Source organism: Channa argus, chromosome 21 (assembly GCF_033026475.1).
Source record: "Channa argus isolate prfri chromosome 21, Channa argus male v1.0, whole genome shotgun sequence".
NCBI classification, from domain to species: domain Eukaryota; kingdom Metazoa; phylum Chordata; class Actinopteri; order Anabantiformes; family Channidae; genus Channa; species Channa argus.
In genome coordinates, this window is record NC_090217.1 from 12,707,331 (window position 1) to 12,728,672 (window position 21,342).

Here is a 21,342-nt window from a genome sequence, read left to right on the forward strand (position 1 = left end):
CATAATCATCTTTGGAATCTTTCTGTTAATTTCTGCTTTTGCATAATGTAAATAGAAACCATGACAATACTGAAGGATGTTTACAGCATAGCTGAAGTCATAGGTAGTAAGAACACATAAACATAGCTTAAAAGCAAGAAAAGTGGTAGTGTTTGTCCCAAAAAATAAAACATTAATCATTTTCTCGTGCTTAAAAACACTGGAGAAGAGACAACAACTTGTCATCAGCACCAGCCTCAATAAACACGAAATGAGAGTTTATGTAAGAGTTTAAGCAAGTATTTGTCTGATAGTTGGGTTGATTGGTAAAGCTACATGAATTTTAATTCTACTATGCATTTTCATTCCTTTTTATGTATAATATTGTTTTTGCCCATTAGGAATCAGTGTTGATGCAGTTCTGTGGGAACAAGTTGGACAAAAAGGATTTTTTTGGCAAGTCTGATCCATTTCTGGTCTTCTACAGGAGCAACGAGGATAGCACGTGAGTTCACCTCCCCTTCTTCCTTCATACTGTTCTCCTTTTCACTTCTCCTTGCTTTTATGTTCGGTTTAGTTCCTCTGGGCGCCCAAGGGAAATTGGTTTCGCTGATTTGCCTGAAACTGAAAGTCATGCTGCCTGTTAGCGCATGTGTGTGTGTGAATGACACATAGAGATGTTTTTGCACTTATGTGTGCGTGAGAGCTGGAGATACTGAGCAAGTGCAGTGTTGTGGTATGTTCACATTGATTTTATGTGTGTGTGAGTGTTCGATCCAGCTCTGCAGGCTCCTGTTTCCCTCCTCCAGTGTGTGACAAGAAAGATAAGACCCTATGCACTGAGGGTGGAAATACAAAGTCCACCCTGCAGCTGGGGGACTAATGAAATTACCTCTTTGTGTGTGTGTGTGTGTGTGTCAGGGCATCAGTGTTGATTCCTTAGCCTATCACTTTTACTTTCCGTGACTGTAAGGTCAGTAGAAAGTATTTTTTATCCCCTCTAGTTTATTTTCAAAGTACATCACTATTAAATCTCACTCTTTTCTCTCTCCTTTTTTTCCACTCTACCCCTCCTCCATCTATTCCCTCTAACCTTATTCCTCCTTTCTCTGTTTCTTTTTCCTTTTCCTAGGTTTACCATCTGCCACAAAACAGAAGTGGTGAAGAACACGTTGAACCCAGTGTGGCAGGCCTTTAAGATCCCTGTTCGAGCTCTTTGCAACGGTGATTACGACAGGTAAATTTGACTCCTGTTTTAGATGTTATACAATATAACAAGCCTAACAACCCTTTGAGTCATCCAGAGAAGTTATTTTAGCATTTATTTTAGTATTTCAGAAATACTGGAAATCTTATGCTTGGTAATGTGATGGATGGATGCCCTGTGGCATCTAATGGCCTCTTCAGACTCCTTAGTACACAACATTATACTGTTGGATGAGCCTTTCTATAAAAAACTGTGCAACATTATACTGTGTGTAGTGTTAATTACGTACAGAAACATGTTCCAAAAAGTTCAAATTTTACATATTTTTCAAGCTATAAGTACATTGAATGAAGGTATTAAAAACGTAAGATTCAGGGTTCAAATTTCTGAGACAACATTTAAAAAACCTATGTGGTGCATTTTGTAAGGTACTATAGGTGACTATATGTGGACTATATGTGTTTTGAGTGGCTACATAGAAATATTATTGTATTTTCCAGATGCAGCAAGAGGGCAAAGATCCTTTTATGGAAATACAATTTGTGTGTTTATTATTTTATGTTTCCTGGAAAATTAATACATTCATCCATTATCTTTAACTTCTTATGCTGTTCAGGGTTGAGGGAGGCGGCTAGAGCATATCCCACCTGTCTAGGGTCTTGGGTACACTCTCCAGTGTATCTCAGGGCTCACTCACGTTCACACCTACAGGCAATTTAGAGTCAACCTAATATGCATGTCTTTGGACTTTGGGAGTGACCTGGATTACCAGGGGGAAAACCACACAAGCACCAGTGGAACATGCAAAATCCATACAGAAAAGCTGCAGCTTGCCAGAGATTCAAACTGGGGAGCTTCTAGCTGTGAGGCAGCAGTGTTACCACTCCACCGTTTAGATTTTTGTTTACATGTGGAAACAAACGTCAGACAATTTAACATTTCTATGATCGTAACTGCTCTTTCGTTGTGGTTGTGTGGGTGAATTCAGGTCATTAAAAAATGTCAAAATAAACACCATTAAGATGAAAGAATTTTAAATATTGGCGACAATAGGTATTTGACCAGAGGCAATAATTTATGTGTGTGTGCTCCATCAAAGAGCTCACAGATGTGCAGACATTTTGGAAAGATTTCTGTCTAATTGTCAAACAGCCCATGACAGCATTCATGGGAATCAAGCTAGATGTGAAATTTGCATTTGATAGAGGCTCAGGTTAATGTGACTCTGAAAGCTTTTAGATCACACAGGGCTGTGATGAACTGAAAATGCACCAGTTTAATATAATCTGGTCAGTATCGCCAAACATTTTAATCTAAATTGTTTTTTCTATTAATCTTTTTTTTTTTGTCTACTTGACATTAAGACAAAACAGGATTAAGAAGCAGATTTATTAAAACAAGATGCTGTTGTCCAGTAGCTGTGTTCATATGTTGGAGAGGCTGTTATCATGTTACATACAGTGCATCCAGAAAGTATTCCAGGCATTTAACTTTTCCCACATTTTTTTATGTTACTGCTTTATAATCACAATATGAAAGAAGTTTGTTTGAAATCTTGGCACATGTATTAAAAATATAAAACAAAAAAATCACATGTACCTAAGTGTTCATGGCCTTTGCCATGACACTCAATGTTGAGGTGTGGTGCATCCTGTTTCCACTGATCATCCTTGTGATGTTTCTACAACTTGATTGATTGAGTCCACCTGTGGGAAATTCAGTTGATTGGACATAATTTGGAAAAACAAACACCTGTCTGTATAAGGTCTCACAGTTAACAGCGCATGTCAGAACACAAACCGAACCCTGAAGTCCAAGGAATTGTCTGTAGACCTCCGAGACAGGATTGTATCAAGGCGCAGATCTGGGGCAAGAACCCAGTGGTCACTCTGAAAGATTGAACATCTCTGGAGAAATCTGAAAAAGGCTGTGCACCAATGTTCCCCATCTAGCCTTATGGAACTTGAGAGGTACTGCAAAGAAGAATAGGAAAAACTGCCCCCAAAATAGCAGTGCCTAGCTTGTAGCATCATACTCAAAAAGACTTGACGCTCTAATTAGTGCTAAAGGTGCTTAGACAAAGTATAAAGCAAAGGCAGTGAATACTTATGTACAAATGATGTACATATGATTTCAAACAAACATCTTTCACATGTTATTATGGGGTATTGTAGAATTTTGAGGTAAATAATGAATTTTATCAATTTGAAATAAGGCTGTAGCCTAATGATATGTGGGAAAAGTTGAGCGCTTGGAACACTTTCTGGATGCACTGTGTTATAAACATCTTAAAATATAACACCAGGAGCAGCTGTGCAGCAAAAAAGTAAATCCTACTCATAGTAGTTGCATATTAGGACCTGAATGCTTCCAAAACACAGGTGACCCACACTATGTACTGTCCCTGAATGGATCAGGATTTGGGTTTGTGCCAAAAGACAAGCAAAAGAGAAAGGTTGGGAGATGTCTAACATTTCCAAGTCACTGAGATTACATGACCTTTCCTCGGCATTATTTTGTTGTCTTCACCTGCTGCAGTCACCATTACCCCGGCTTGTTGACACACACATGTAGGCATCTCCAAGGAAACACTGATAGCTAACATTACTGTTGTAACTCCGGAAACTCTGCTGCTGCTGCCATTGAGCATCAGCAAAAGATGCAATAATCTCGATTTTTTTTAAATTATTATTATATTGATGTATTGCACAGAACTACCATGTTTTATATTAAATCAGTTTAAGACATCCAATAAATATGAATCCGATTGTTTAGTTATTTATGAGGAATCATCAGAGGGTCATTGACTCTGTCCATGGTGCTGATCCTGAATCAAGCTGTGATGTAGGAACTTTCCTTTGGTTCAACTAATATTAATCTCTCTTTGTGGAGATAGATGTGATTTGTATGGTTCATGGAAATGCTGTGCTGAAGAGTTATCTTACTTAAATTCTGTATCTTGTTAATTTCTCAAAGGAAACAAAACCTTTTAATGGAGATTTTTATTTTTTTTTTACATTCAATTTAACAACGGAGCAAAACGAACATTTAGTATTACACTTCAAGTGTTACAACTAAATGCCCTCTCGCTGTTAATGCCCTGTCTGTGTTTCTGTTAATTACTACTAAACAACAAGGTTATTTCAAGGAAATAATGATTTTAAAGTTATTTAAAAGTTAAGGAAAAATACAAGTCTATTGTAGAATTCCCTCCTAAATTAGATGAATAGACTTCATGTGCATTCAGTTTAACTACCAACTGTGTTTGCATATCAGAACATGACCAAGTCTACATGCAACAAACCAAGTGTGTTTGTTGCATGTCTGTGATGTGTTTGTGTTCATCTTCAGTGAAAATAAAGGGCACAAAGTAGCAGATAATAAGGTTTAGCTTAGCTTAGCTAGCAGACAGCAGCATCGATCTGAAGTTTGCTTCAATAAGCTTATTAGAGGAGTTGAATCACACTGTGTCTTATCAGTGGGACACTCAGGAAACCCACGGTGGACTGCACATACAGCACACACACACACACACACACAATGAGCCTGACTTTGAAACCCTGAGAGGAGAGCTAAAGATGAGCTCAAGCTGCTCAAGCTGGAAACAATAGAACTGTGTCTTATAGGAGCCCTGATAAGCCTGTGATCAAACATACACATATACACACACACACACACACCCGTGCTGAAGCCGTGAGATTAACATGTACAATTTCTCTGTCACATCATTAAAGCTTAGAGTGATGATAGATAAACACATGCATATGTACACGCATTTCTTCAGAAATCTCTCCACAAACTGATTTCTCTTGAGGAGTTAATGTTGCGCTAAGCAAGAGACACATCCATCCCAAAATGTGATGCCCATCACTACAAGCCAGTCCTCTTACTCTTATAGCCTGCTTTCCCCTAATGTTCATCTGGCTCTCTGAGAACAGCTAAGATCCATGAATGATGGTGCTAATTTCCACTCCTCACACGAGAACATGAGGAGGATTGGACATCAGATACAAGAGGTTCAGAAGAAATTCATTAAAAATTGATGAAAGAATACTTTCTGCTTACAGACCATTTGGATGCTCTTAAATTTAATCAATTGTAAATGTCACGAATAAACAAACTTAGCGGCTTGACTTTATTCCTATTTTCACACTATCGCCTTCTTGCTTACTCCCTCCGTCAGGATACCTTTTGCCCCCTCTGTCCTAATCCATCTCTGCTCTATTATCCCTTTGCCTCACCTCTCTCCTCCTCTATGTTTCACTCTCCTGCTTTTGTCAGGGAGAAATTGCCCTTCTCCTGAGGATATTAGAGTGGTATCAGTCTCTTTCAGACTATTCTGTTTCTGCAGAAATAGATGTATTTGGAGATGAGGGGAGCACATACAGTGACAGGCAGACAGTGCAATGCAATAAAGATAAGCTGCCGAATGGATCTGCTGTTCCTAACACCTCCATGACAAGAAGGACAAAAGAATTAGCATTCTTCAGATTAAGTGTACATTTCTGTACAGTAAAAAATAAGGCTTTTAGGTCTTTGGTAATAATAATATAAAAAAGTGGCAATTTTGTTAATGTGAAATTTTTGTCTTCTCCAAACAGAACAATCAAGGTTGAAGTGTACGACTGGGACAGAGATGGCAGGTATTTTATCTTTTCATTCATTTTTGTAATAGAACTTATTATAGGACTTTTTTAATAACAGGATGGAAAAAAAAGAATCATATAAATTTGGTCACTGCAGTAGGTTAGTAACGAATAATTAACCTGTCCTACCCTGTCATGTCGATGGAGTTTGAAACATTACTAAACTTCCACAGGTAGTGTCAGAGGCACCACACAAATGAATACAGATGCATATGATTATTCATGTGAAAAGTACAAAAATGAAATTAGGCAGGGCTTTTCAACCCTGTCTTCCTTGTTTTCCAATTACCCCTGATGATTCCCTGAATCTGTTGTGTTCAGACAATCAGACGCTGGAAGATGTCATCCCATATTAGATAAGAGTGGAGTGGGGTAAGACAAAGTGTCTTCCAGCGTCTAATTGACTGAACACACTTGAAAACAAGCAGGGCAGAGGGCCTTGAGGATCAGGGTTGAGAACCCCTGGGCTAAGGTTCTTTATTCCTATAAAGTTTCTCATGTTACTCTGCACCTGGAGAAATGGGACACGAATGACTTGTCAAAAGTGAAGCTCTGCAACTGATCAGAGTAAGACCATTTCTGTCATTCGGTTGATAGTTTCTTCTACATTCCTCATACCAAGATGTACTCATCTCTGCTCTTCAACCTGCACGACACAAGCTCTCAGTATTCTCCAGGTCAGAGTAACCCCCATTCCTTCTCTACTTTTCTGTGCACAGTTCCAAAATACAGGTAATGCATTGTGCAAAGGCGCAGTTTCCCTGAGCTCAATCCGTGAAATATAAACAGTAATTACATCCAACCCCATGAAACCGTTCTGTGCAAAGTTAACCCAAACCAATTGTAACAGATGAGCCACTTAATGATGAGTCTGAATTCTGACTGACAGAAAGAAGAAGGAGAAATATTTGCCAAGCTGTAGTTCTCTGTTCTTTATACTCTGTAGTCTATTCAGTGTCACTCTTAGTCTGTTAGAGGGAACACACTGGCGATTTGGTGTAATTTTTTTTTTTAATACTGAAAAACCATTTTGAATCAGCAGTTTAAGTGAACTCTGCAAAGTACAAAATGTTATTCAGAATCATTTTCATGTACAGAACATGATCTTGTGATTTTGTGTGACTTTTTTTTTTTAGGTTTTTACCTCAAATGTTCAGATTGTTACTACAAAATTGTCCGTGGAATAATTAAAATGGAATTTATTGGCCACCACCAATGAGTTTTTTTTAATCTTCCTTTTGTTCTCTCTTTCTCTATCATCTCTGTCTACCTCACTTCTCTCTGTAGTCACGACTTTATTGGAGAGTTCAGCACTAGCTACAGGGAACTCTCCAGAGGGCAGAGCCAGTTCAACGTCTATGAGGTGTGTGTGTGCTTGTCTGCGTGTGTGTTTGTGTTTCTGTCTGGAGGAAAAGGTGTGTCATGACTTCATTCAACACAAAGCCGACCTATCCTTTTGCAGTCCAACTTTGTTTCAAGTAGTTTTTGCAAATCTTTTCCACAAACAAACCGAGTCGGTGCAGAAACACTATAGAAAATCTATTGATAGTTTTTATAAAAAAAAATTTTTTTATTTAATATGTCACAGTGATCCTGTTTGTCCCCCTTTTCTCTGTCTCGCTCCCTCTGAGACACACTGACAGCTTTGACTGATCACTGGCGTATCCTCTCCCAGTAAGAGGCAACGCTTCTTGATTAACAGAGTACCACACATAGAGTAGAGAACACACAGGGTCATTTCAAACAGCTGCTGTTTGCATAATGGCGCTTCGGTCGGCAAACTCGCATAGCTACACATTGACTCACGTGCAGCCACAAATAAATATGCACCCAATCAAAGTAATGTTGGGATTTCTGTTCCTTGACCCTTTTTTTCTCAACTTAATGCTTCACATACTGAAGATGCTTGGTGTGTGTGAGTGTGTGTTTCTGTTAACATCACTGTATCACACCTCCAGAGGCAAATGTGTCCTTGTGTTCAGCTATCGCAATGTGACCCAAGGTGAGATGCATAAATCCACCCATTTATATGTTGTTTCCCTGAGGTCATCTCCTTCCTGTTCAACCTTGGCACAGTTTAATTAGGCCATAAAGCTCTGATTTAAAAGGGCAAATCCAGTTTTTGGGTTTCAAAAAGAATCTCAAGTCTGTTTCTGGCTGGTCCACACGTCACAGGAGCAGTTGAATAATAGGTTTGGGGGCTACAGATGTAAAAATGGCTCTATAATATCTCTAAAAACAAACATCTAAAATCATGCAGCTTGTTTAAATGCATGTAATTGTAATGTATCCAAGGAAGGGTGACTGTGTATTTGTTGGCTGTCATGAAGTCTCATCACTGAGAACCTCAATCTGCTGGATTTAGCTCCTTCTGTCTCGCTCAACACTAACATCCCCAAAACGACTGCTGACTGTTGAGTGTGAGGAGAGAGATGGTCCTTATCTGTCATTAAATGTCAGCTTCCATTTTCCAACAACATAAACGATTTCCATTAGGGTTTATTTTGTTTGTTTGGATTTTATCTAATCTAACTTGACACACTGCTGTTAGCTAATGCTAACATCTTATTATCATGAACCAAATGCTACATCTTAGATGGGGGATCTTTAGTGTAAATGAATACGAAATGTGTAGATGGGTGTAATAGGTCTAAACTACGCTGGCTGAAATCTAAGCAGGAATCAAAAAAGCAGGTCCATTAAAGCTGCAATAGTGTGATTTTATCATCTTAAAAGTTGACAGTATTACAGATTTGTGTTTTTTGCCACCACTTCCACCAAGTGACCAAAAAAATATTTTTTTTGCAGGTTTAAAATGTTTTATATTTAGAAATTTGGATTCAAGGAACTTTATAAGAAACAATTATGTATTTTTAGGTGGTAAATCCAAAGAAGAAAGGAAAGAAGAAAAAATACCTCAACTCTGGAACGGTAAGGCACCAAATCAGACACAATATTTCCCACTGCAATGCACACAGTTTGATTACTACGTTTAAAATGCAGCAGTCATTATCTCTGAAACTAAGCTGATTGTGTCCGAATCACAGGTAACCCTACTGTCATTCCTGGTAGACATTGAAGTCACCTTCCTCGACTACATCAAAGGAGGGTAGGTCAATGATCATGCATTCATTTAACCCACACTGAGAGGTGGTCTTTCAGAGACAAGTGACCTGCTGAGTGTCACTGTCTCGATGATAACCCTGTCATGACTCAGTGCCTGGAATATGCCAAAGATAATGATCCCTCACTAATAGTGAATCTGATGGAAAAGTGTACTTTTGCATCTGAGAGCAAGATACTGAAAGGTGGAGAAAGACTCTGACAAATGGGCCGACGTGAAGTACAGAAGGCCCAGAGTGTGTCTGTACCCATGTGTGTAATTTTGTATTGTGTTCAGCATTTGCACAAGCCATGTGCCATCATATGTGTGTTTGTCTGTGTATATGTGCTTATGTAGGTACGATGTGTTGCTCGAGAGGGTTGACTGCGTGCAAGCAGGCACGGTGTGAGTGCTCCTCTACACACTCTGCCTTCATTAGACTCACAGAGGGAGGTCACTCACTGTCAAGGGAAAGACAGGGTGTGTGTGTGTGTGTGTGAGAGCATGTGCAACTTTGGAGGAATAAAATCTCTATTTCTGTCCTTGTACTGCTCTGTTCCTGTTGCCCTTGTAGCTGTGGTGATACAGAAAGTCAGTCTGCCTTGTAAAGAGGAAAGGCACAGAAATGTAAGTTTTATTTCATTTATAGGAGAAAATTATTTTTTTAATTCAGACAACAACAGAACAGCAAGGGGTTTCAGCTGTTTTAGACCACTTCACTTTTTTGCCTTTTAGATTTGAACGTCTGTGGCACTTCACAGATGTTTCACGTCTAACCGTGTGGAGCTTGAGAGGATCAGGAAGAATTGGATAAACTACCTAAATCCAAGCATGAGGAGCTTGTAGAGACTTACCGAAGAAAATTCAGAGCAGTAATTACTGCCAAGGGAGATTCTACAATTATTACATCAATACATGTGTAAAGGACAGATTTCAGTTTTTGGTTTTTAAAACAAATTCTTGATTGATACAGTCAGAAATATGGAAACTATTATCAGAGAAGACATGAAACGGCTGAACAGACAGAGAAATTGCAGTCACACAAAGTAACAAGAAAGTGATTTTTACAGTCAATACACACATGGTAAAGTCTGTATCCGCATGCAAATTTGCAGCTTTTGTCCTCTGCCAGTAAAAACAGCCTTCTGACTAAGAGCACCAATCAATACACCATTGATCCACAGAGCATTACAAATGCATTACTGTGTATGACAGGTTAAGATATTTGATGAGCATATTGCAGTGTTAACAGGGATGGAGATGAAGCAGAAGTATCAAACTACAGTAGTTCTGGGAGGCTTTTATACAGTATTTGTAGTTGTAGTGTAGTCATGAGATACTGTAAGTGTGATACATCTCCACTATGAAGGAGGTTGTTACATGTGATAGCTCCCTTTTAAATGCACTTGTGTACTCTCACTATATGTCATTGCACGCAAACAAAACAAACACCACATTCCCATCAGCACTCTCTGTCAGTCAGAGAGCATTTAGAAACTTACGGGATGACCTGTTTTCCTGGGGAGGGGGGCTTTGCTGGGCGATGCCAAATGAAGTGCCAAGTGCTGTCTCAGTGTGGGAAACCTAAATGGACTGCAGTGGTCCAGTTGCACTTAATCCACTTGTGCACAGACGCACAAACACACTCAAACACAGCCATGCTCACACACACTTCTAGCTACTTTTAAATCCCCCAAATCCCTGTGTCATTCTTGCTGGACAGTCCACACATAACTCTGTCAGTTTGCCAGGCATCTCATTTCCTTCTCCCTCGTCCTCACTCCTGCCTTTGACTGACACAATCATGTGATTGACAGCTTTTGTTGCAGCTTCAGCCCAATCAGCTAATTTTTCATTTGGACCTAATTAGGAACAGGATTTGCTGGCAGCATTAGCATAAATGGCAAATTTCAGAAGACTCCATCTCCATCCAGAGCATGGCTGCTCTCATTCTTTTCACTCCTTCTGATAAAGCTTTAGTACCACCCATGGATTTCAACAAAGAGCTCTCTATGAGCGTGAGGATAAAAGCACAAGGAATTGTTGGCTATATCTTTCATTTTGAGTTGTGCCTTTGAAGGCAACCCTGTCACTCATAGTGACAGATATTGTTTCCCCTTGTTTTGGTTTGTGAATTGAGTATTGAAATCAGAATAGATGCAAGAGGGAGCTTTGCCTCTATTGAAATCATCCTGAGAGGTTATCATTAGATAGACGAGCAGAAACTCAGACGCAACACCGAGATTTTAAAGGAACCCAGACATCTTCCTTTGTGGGTTATACCTAACAAATGAACAAGCACAATACGTCTGCTAATATCAGTGTTTAGGCTAATTCGATTTGATGCAGGAATGAGCTGTTTGTCTCTCCTCCCCCCTCCTCTCCTCACCCCCCCCCCCCCTCCTCCCCCCCCCTGGTTTTCCTACCCTCTCCTCTCCCTACAGCCCCCCACCTTCTCCTTTTCCTACCCTCTCCTCTCCCTACCCCCCTCCTCTTCTCTCCCTACCCTCTCCCCTCCTCTCCTCTAGCCAAATGGACTCTGTCCAACCAGCAACATCTGTTTGCATATCATCAGGAGAGGTCACACTGCCCAACCTCTGATGCCATTTTTAGGCCATTCAGTGCACCCATGCATATGTTTCCCTCTGGCACTTAAACATAAGAGGAAGGAGAACTTCTTTCTCTCTCTCCAGTGGTTTTGTGTCCGTCCTAAATAGAACATATACATGTTTTAAATGCAAACATCCATACAGGTACAGGGGATATTAAGATTGCTTGTTAAGACTTTTTAAAAGCTAACTACAGTGTGGTTTTCCTCAACTTTCTGTTTTCCAGCATTTTACAGTGAAGCAATAAAGTACTGCAGACAAGAAATGTGCCAGTTAAAGTCACCTCTGCCCCTTCATTGTCTCTATTGTTAAAATTTACAAAACAAAAGACAAAATTACAGTCGTGATGGTACGATGCTGTGACATCGCCTGTGTCAAATCAGACATTCAAAGCAAAGTGCTAGAGTTTCCATCTCATAGAAAGTGCAAAAAAGAAAAGGAGGTCAAATTCTGGGAATGGTTGTCTGGGATAATATATTTGTGATAATTAACTTTATTAAGAAGTGATAACTTTTATCACCACTGTGAACAGTTCACAGCAAATGGCATTGAATAATCTAAGAGTTCAACAAACAGCTGTAGGAGAGCAGATTATTGGGGAGCCTCATTAATTTAATATGTTTAAGGCTCACATGTACTGTAGTATTTTAACAACCCTGTCTCCTAAAAATGACCATCCCATACAAGTAAATTGCTAATAAAAATGCATTTGTCTAAGAATTGTTGTTATGAGTCAATGAATTTTTGTCCCCCAAAATATCAGATCTTTCACTAAAATATCTTTTTCTGCCAAAAGAGGCAATGTTGCAGTGCAGCATCCAGTTTTTCTGACTGCAGCCTTATTAAACTATTTATGGTTGTGTATAAAGATCGAAGGCTGGTTTTACTTTTACTTCCCACACATTATGCCTAATTTCTTTTACAAATCCACAGTTTTTTTTTTATTTCCTGCTTGAACCTAACCAGACATGGGACTCTGGAGTTGACCTCCAGTCTGTGACACGATAGTTTGTATGCCTAAAGGGGCTCCGTGCAAGCAGGCGACGCAGGCAGCCACTTGGGACCCCTGGCCAGTAGGGGGCCCACAAGGGCAGACACAGTGCATGTAGTAGTGTAAACAAACTGGTCCAATGAAACAACGAAAACCAGCTGATGAAAATGAAGAGGAGTTTTCATTCTGGGAGCGAAAAAATAGGAATATAATATGTTCCATACATTTTTGCCTAGGGATCCAACAGACTCCAGGATTGCCGCTGTGTATGCCCACCATGAACAGGCTTCAACAGAGAGTGACTAAGGGTGTTAACAAGGCGGTGCTGCATGCACTACATAATCGCAGGCGAAACACGGTGTGAGATGTCAAGGATCAGTCATAGCTCTGCCACAGACAAGTCAGCGGTTTTCAATGGCTGCACATGTACAATAGGTTGGTAAGCGCAGTACTACTTCCAGTGGGAAGTGATGCTGTAAGCCAGCTGGTTACGAAGCTAGAAATATGTCATCTTAAATAGGGGTTTTCTTCATGCAGTAACTCTGTCTCTCTCTGCCTTTAGTATTGTAAATGCGTTGCCCTTTTCTTCTCTTATTTGTCTGAATAAATAAGCCTATATTTTCAGTGATATAGGTGGTAAATAGGTGGGTTCAATGGTTTTGTTGTTTCCAGTTGGCAAGTGATAATGAGAAAATTAAGTGTTTTTTTACCTCACATCACTGATCTGATGTCCAACATGTTTCAGTCCAGAAAAGAGGCACTTTACAGATTTAGGAGAGAAATTAGCATCCAGCCTGTTCAGACTGCAGGCAATCATCTTTGAATGTACTGTGCTACCTCCTCACCAGATCCACCCCCTGCTGTGTGATATTTTGTCATATTGGATCCTAGCTGAGTCACTGTGGGCTTTAACAGCAGGGAAAGATCAGTGACTAGCAGAAACCTTGCTGGTAAAGAGGCATTCCCCCATCACTTCAAACAACATTAGATGCTGTAGGTGCACGGACACACCTCTCAGAATTGGCAGCCATGTTTGTTTAGCGCATACCTTACATCATGTGCAACACTGTGTGTGAAGTGCTTTGGCTCTTCAGAGGTTCTCAGGCAGATGAAGCACCGTGGGAGATGTGTTGTCATGTACTGTATGCACACACTTAAACACATGTCTAAATATTGTTAAGAGACTGAAACGCCAAGTAGCAGATTGTGTGGAGAATAGTATGGAAAGTAAAAGTGAACGGGTGTCTTCGGGGTGCAGTTAAAACCAGAAACACAAGTGTTGCTAACAAGGTCTGTGCCTCTTCACTGAAAAAGATTCGATAAGTAAAAACTGACCTGTTCTATCAAATTATAATGTAGCATACAGCATTTAATGTACATCTGCCAGTATATCAACCAAAAGAACCATCTCCCTCCACAGTGTCATGTTTGTGTATAATTCCCCCAGTGACAAGCAGGTACAATTTGATTTCTTTTTTCTTGTTTCTGCTTTGCCTATAGGAGCAATTTTCAGTTAATTATATACAATTAAAAAAATATAAATACATTTAAATTAAACTTTTTGTTACATTTCTTTGCTCGTTTTTTTCTTTAGTAGTACCATCTTTAGTAGTGTGTTGGTTTGTGAACAGCTGTTGACGGTGCTTTACAGGCATCTTGGGCTTATAGTGCTCCAGATTTTGATTGCTTAAACTGGAGTCAGATTCCTTTTATGCTCAAGTACAGTTGGCCAGTGCACCCAATTCTGAATCCTGAATGTTGCTGTGGTATTTTGGGGAGTCATACAGTACAGGCCTGTACTGTACAGAGCAATGTTGACATCAGTGAATAGTGGGCTCTGAATGTTTTAATAGATTGTCATTGTAATTGTTGATGAACAAAGCAAAAATCTTTTTCTACAAGCAACCATCTTAACATGTTATCACCCTACCATCATCTCAATGGCTGATTAGCAATCAGTCACGACAGGAACCTGAAGTAAATATTTTAGATGAATTTGCCAAGAGGTGCCTTGCAGCTCTAAAGAAATCAATGCAGGATAAAGCTGCAAACTGCCCTTAAAAGGGCTGGAGAAGTTCCCCTGTAGCTTCAGGACACACACTGATAAGGTTTGTGTTTTTGAGGCCTATCTTTGTGTGATGTTATGGTTAAAACCATTGCCTGTAGAAATCCCTTATCATACCTGGCAGAGCATTTTGTTACCTCCTGACTGAGCCTGTTGCAGCAAACTCTTATAGAATTTCTCCATTGTACCAAGTTGTTATGAGGGAGTTACTTATAAAGTGTTTGCTGGCTTCTACAACCTAAATTTTAAAAAAGTTGGGAGGATGTGAGGACATCACTGCATGTGCTCAGGAAAATCGTTTAATATCTGATATGTTTGTGTTCTATTGTGAATAAAATATGGGTTAATGAGATTTGAATTTGATTTATTTACGCTTTACACATCATCGTAAATTTTTTATTTTTATTTTTTTAATTGGGCTTCTAAATCATACCCACAAACAGAAAAGAAATATGCAACATTTCATTAAAACAATTCTTCAAAAATTCTTCATAAAAAAGATTGGTGTTGAAATCTGTGAAAACAAGTAACAGCAAGTAACAAATAACAGTGCAAAAAGGTATAAAACAGAAAGACTTTAATATGGGCACAGATTTAAAATAATCCTATACAAGAAAATTTCATTTCAGTATTTCTCTAGAAGGCCAGTATGAATGACATCCACAATCGTCCTGGAAATTCCCAAGAGCCATTAAACTCGTGTCTCACTCAAATTTTTGTCTGATTAATTCAGAGGGTATAGTTGACCTTTTGGAGAGATTCTTGCATCCTGGCCTGGATATTAATATTCCCTCCATTTAGAGTCAAAAATGATGCTGTCAAACACTGAGGGGTTTTTATTTTTATTTTTTTTACTTCGTCAAGCGACTCAAGAGCCTCAAACTGTAGACATTTGATCATGGTGATTAATAACAGTGAATCGACAGTTGCAACTCAATTGATGTTCTCTCGTACAAACATAATCATGGGCTTTCTTCTTTCAACTATCATTAACCTTGTCTGATATCACTTTGTTTTTCTGACTGTCCCTTTACACTCCCACATGGAGTTGCTCTCCTAAACTTTGTGAATGCCCGTGACAGAGATATCACGTCTGAGAGAAAGAGGAGATGCATAATTTAAGCAGTCAGCCTGAAGCTTGTCTGTACCGGCGTGTGTCCAGAATCCCCTCAGATCTCTTCGCTACGCTACCTTGTCCTTGCAGCTGTCCCCCTAAAGCTATCTTACTAGAATTTTCTTAACATTTTGGTGAAATACTCACCCTAATCAGCTATATAGTAGTGTTTGTTACTTTTTACAAAATCCTAACATTTAATCAACTTTTTTAAGAAGAGATGTGTCAAGCTTTTTAGACTTGCTCTTGGCTTTCAGGCAGTTCTTTTACTGTTGAAAAATGGAAACATTTCAGAAATGTAAGCATGCTCATCATGTTCGCAGTGACAGGGCTGATTATAGAACTACAGAGTTTTACCACTTGGACAGTGCTAACATGAGTTCTAGAAGGTACAGTGTTTACCATGGCCTCCACACTCCAAACATGGGCTAATAATATATACAGTACATTACATGAACTTTTTGCTACCTCTGTCTTACTGTCTTTCTCCCTCTTGATCTTTCCCCTCTGCGTGGTTACTGGACTTCATAGTGCGAAAAAGCTGTGACAGGCCAGCTGAGGGCTAAACCACATCATGCTCCTGCAGGTTAACAGGAATCAGGAATGTGTTTTGATAGAGAGAGACCTGTTGATCTTTGGCTTATGTTGTCTGTCTCTGTCTTTTACTGATTTTACTTCTTTTTGATACATTTCTCTTTCTTCTGCTTTTTCTCTCAAATTCATCAAATGCAAAGTAGTTAGGCACAGTAAACAAAATGATTAATGTATTTTATGTCCTATTTTCATCTCTTTTTTTGGTTTTATTATTTAATAAATAACTGATACTCCAAGTTATCACAGGATAAATGTATGAACGTCTGTAACTGTCAGGGGTTTGACTAGTGCCAACAGTGTGGGACAGGCCACAAAATATGAAGACAATAGAAGATTTCTGATGGCGCTTTCTACGTGGCCAGTAGCTTTATTTGCCTAATAATGTAAATTCTCCAATGATTGGAGTTTATGGTTATCTGACTCTAATTTCAACATGTGTGAGATTGGCCCTACCTGAATGCCATTTGATGCATCTCATAGAGTTTAGGGTCAGAGGTCGGTGTACTGTAGGAGAATACTGGGAGCAAAGTAAGGAGACTGTACAATAGCTAGTTCCTCATTTAAAAACACCAGCTCTCTTTCCGGAACAAAGCCACGGATGTGATTTTAGTGTTTAGCCTCGCTGTCTCCTCATTACTGTCACAGCTAAAGGGCAGGAGGAACTCCGTTTGTACTCGATTATGTAAGAAGTTCATTTCTTCTAAACAGGTGTGTATGTGTGTATGCTTGACAGCAAGAGACAGGGGTTGCAGAAAGTTGAGAGTTGATGCATTATAGTTGATAAATGAATCTCTATTTTTTGTCTCCCAAGGACCCAGATTAACTTTACTGTGGCCATTGATTTCACAGCTTCCAATGGTGAGCATCCCAGTAAACACACTCTCACACACACTGTATGAATGTGCACACACATTAAGACATTCAAGTGATGAAATAAACGTTTGCTAAATGCAGAGTGAACATTTATTCAAATATATGCTGATGGGGAATCAAGTGTTTCCTAATAACTCTCTCGATCACACCTGGTAGCTAAAGCTAAGTGCAGTAACGTGCTGTGATGGCGATGATTAACAACTGTGTTATCCATCTACCCTTGAGCTTGGTCTTTGAAGGACAGGCAGGGGCAATAGAGCCAAATGCTATTAAATCAAACAGGAGCTTTTTGGCAGAGATTAAAACAAGGTGGTTGAGGTTGAGGTATACGTGATCTTGTCTGCCGCTCATTTAAACCTCAATTCCAACTGCTGGTTGGGAAGTTCTGCAGATTGTTAGAGCACAGCTGGAAAAAAGGAATTAAAAGTCAAAATGAAAACTCATGTACAGGTAGATTAAGAAATGTTTGCTATAAAGTAGCAGCCAATTGAGGCTCATCAGTGTCTTGGACTTAAAGGTGAACTATTAAATCTATTAGTTGGTTGTTTTTAGTAACACTGGCTGCTAAATTGAACCTAAAAAAAATCACCACTGGAAAAACATCATGTAGAAGTTAAAGTGGCTCTTGTGTGATAGTGATTATTTTTAATTTCATATTCCTTTTGGCTTAAACAAGCATTTCAATTGTGTTTTGTGACAACAATTAACCCACACAAGAGCAATTGGAAGATCCCTGGTAGATATGACTTGTGATAAGATTCATGTGATTGGCTACAAAATTGCTCTGGATTGTGTCATATAAACCAATGTATAATGAGTCACATTATTGGCTGTTTGCACACTAAAGAAGGCTGCTGCCCGAAACATCCAAGCTTGTCCATGCAGCCTCTCACAATGCAATGGATTAAATGTTTCCCTGAAAGACCATTTCATTTCTATTTTTATTTAATCTTGGCTTTAAATCTCTATCTATCTATCTATACATCTATGTATCTATACATCTATCTATATCTATATAGATATAGATATAGAGATATATAGAGAGAGGGAGAGAGGGAGGGAGAGAGAGATAAAATGCTTTATCTAACTTTGTAACCAAAATCTTTTTCCTACATACTTTTTAAAAAACTTATTTTGACATGAATGCAGACTCATTAAACAGAGCCCTTTTTTTTCAAAAATCACAATTATTACAAATTATCAAACATATTTTACATATACACATATAAAGATTTTCAGAAATATTTTAGAAAAGTCAAATTTAAAATGTCCAGAGTTGCTTTTTGATACTCAACACTGTCACCCTGGCACCTCCGACTCTAAGTATTAAATACAAATGTATTGACATCAGATAATTAAATCTGAATAGTTTTCTTGAGGGATTTTCTGAGTCAACCACAATGTGTCTCGATAGAGAAAGAGGCAACAACAAAGCCTGATCACTTGAGTGAAGTCTAGTGAAAGCAGTAAATTTCAGTTAGTTAAAGTACTCTGGCCTTTAATCTTAGTTTAGCACTGAGCCTTATAAACAAGGTCACACATTCACAAGGTCACAAATTAAAAGGAAGTTAACATAATAGCAGCAATAAATCCACTTACATAGTAGATAATTGTTAAAGAATGACTGAATCATCACGATGATGCTGGGACCACCCTCTTACTTTGTGTGTGCGTGTCGCCTTTGTCACAAACAGGTAACCCAGCTCAGCCCACTTCTCTGCACTACATGAGTCCCTACCAGCTGAATACATATGCCATGGCCCTGAAAGCTGTAGGGGAGATCATCCAGGACTATGACAGTGATAAGATGTTTCCTGCGCTTGGATTTGGAGCCAAGCTGCCTCCTGACGGACGTGTCTCCCATGAGTTTGCATTGGTAAGACCAAGGCTGACAAAATAGAAAGCTGAAGGAAAAGGTCAATGGGGTTAAAATAACCAACTACATCCAGTGGACCAGTCATCTATGACAGGACATAAGAAACTATCTGTGTTAAAAGTACTAGGTCTTCATAACCAAAACCACCCTATTAACTTTAAATCGTTTAATTTTTATATTCATTGTGTGTATTCTGCATACTGTTCTGTTTTCAGCCGGTATGGCTTTGTATAAAAATGTAACTTAAATATTTTTTAATACTCATCCATACATCTGTTTGCATAAATGGTTTTTGGTTTATTTTTTATCCATAATCATTCTCCTCTGTAGAATGGGAATCCTCAGAACCCATACTGTGCAGGTATTGAGGGAGTGATGGAAGCCTACTACACGAGTCTGAAGTCAGTTCAACTCTATGGACCCACAAACTTCTCCCCTGTAATCAATCACGTGGCCAGGTAACTCACATACCTTTTTTCATTTCAATTATCATTATTCCACAGACACAGTTTCTATCACTGGTTATATTATAAACTTCTTATAGAAGCTCAAATTATTTGAGTATGCGAGAAAGAACATCAAGTGCACTTCTCTCTTAAATTATCACTAAACATGTGTACAAAGGTTTTCTCTAATAAGCCATGTGCAGCAGGTGTTTCCAGGTAGCTAACAAGACTGAGGTGGAGAAGGGAAACAAACAGAGAAAGTACCTGACAACTGATTGCATGTTTGTTTGTGTCTGTGTTTGGATGAGAACATAATTTATGCAGAGCTGTGATCTAGACAAAGTTCTGAAAAAAAAAAGACATTAAGTAACCATTCATGCAAGTATGTAATTAAAGAGATCAAGTGAAGTATCTCATCAGATACTTTACATATTTAGAACATAATTTCCTAAAATTGCATGGTGGCACATGAAGATGCTAAGGCAATCTGGAGGAAAAAGGAGGAAGAAGCAGTAACACAGATGCAGCAGTTTTTTTAATTCAGCCTGTTATGTAACCTGAAAACCATCCACCCCCTTTTCCTGCTTAACTTTCCATCAGACCCTCTTCTTGAACTTCGCCCTTCCAATTTATCCACTCATTCGTTGCACAAAGTAATACATAACAGCAAGTTCTTAGGGAAACTGCCTATGGATACTGTGTGTGAGAAGACTGTGGTATCAGTCTTCAAAGTATCGAGCTGAAGCTGGGGGGGCAATCGTTTTAACATAGATCCGTGTTCAAAACGTTTGCCTCCAACACTTACTAATTAACATGTTTTTATCTTGTTTGTTTAATCTCAACATAGCATTAAAGATGCTAAGAAGCAGTTTTAGATGGTGTTTTGAAGCTATTGAGAGGATTCATTGGCTTAGCATAAAGACTTGAAGCAAAGAAAATGCTTCATGCTCAGTGTGGCCATCACCTCTAAAGCTCACTAATCAGCAGGTTATGTCTCAACCCAAAGTGTAAAAACAGCATTGAGACGCCAAACGATATGGGTATCAAATATATCACATCCCCATCTGAGCAATGAATGAAGAAAACAAGGGAACTCCAGAGGCTTCTCATACGTTCTCCTGCTATTGTAGGTTTGTGCTCTCTCTTGCTGTGAAATTCACTTCAGTAGACCTCAGCAGAGAATGTTCCCAAAGAACCATTTCCTGCAGCCATCTGGAAAATGTTCATCAGGTCCATTTTATCGTTGAAGTCCCCGTTTACCTTTACAGATGCAGAGTGTTGTGAATCTTATAATAGCACATTTAATTTTACTTGTTACATGAATCAGTTTAGCCCGAAACTTGTACTTTTAAATCTCATTAAACATTTACAACTTTGTAGCTTTTTTCTGCCACTGCAGGTCATTGCCATCCACTTTTTTCCCCCTCATGTACAGTATCTTCTCCTACATTCAACCTCCACTTCAACTCCTGTTTGTTGATTCTATTTCGATCTTTATCTGCAATGCCGTTATCATCTACTGTGAGAGACACTTAAGTATCAGTTATTACCAGTGGGAGGAAGACAGACATACACGTAGATTTGGCCTTGGAGTGCTGAAAGGTTAAACATAGCAGAAACTAAAGCGTGTGTAAATATCAGTAACAGACAGTTCACGACTCACATGGGATTGAAAGGTCACAGGCAAGAAGGCAGGAGAAACTGAAAGCCATATTGAGCTGAGGACCTGTAACTCACACAAAGATACATGTATAGACAGAAGTACTTGACATATCGTGATACTGCAGAGTTGGAGGTTTGTTTATTGAATGAGAAAAATCATTTTCAAAGTATGTGTAA

General features: G+C 39.0%; 1 protein-coding gene across 1 annotated transcript in view; it reads left to right on the top strand.

Annotated features, from left to right (window-relative positions):
• LOC137106519 (copine-8) overlaps window positions 1-21,342 on the top strand; it is a 71,611-nt gene that overhangs the window by 40,599 nt on the left and 9,670 nt on the right. The window contains exons 8-16 of the mRNA XM_067489916.1: window positions 381-484; window positions 1,112-1,216; window positions 5,788-5,829; window positions 7,120-7,195; window positions 8,710-8,763; window positions 8,880-8,941; window positions 17,120-17,166; window positions 18,876-19,057; window positions 19,388-19,515. Coding sequence (XP_067346017.1) covers window positions 381-484; window positions 1,112-1,216; window positions 5,788-5,829; window positions 7,120-7,195; window positions 8,710-8,763; window positions 8,880-8,941; window positions 17,120-17,166; window positions 18,876-19,057; window positions 19,388-19,515 — 800 coding nt within the window. The remainder of the gene's footprint in view (window positions 1-380; window positions 485-1,111; window positions 1,217-5,787; window positions 5,830-7,119; window positions 7,196-8,709; window positions 8,764-8,879; window positions 8,942-17,119; window positions 17,167-18,875; window positions 19,058-19,387; window positions 19,516-21,342) is intronic.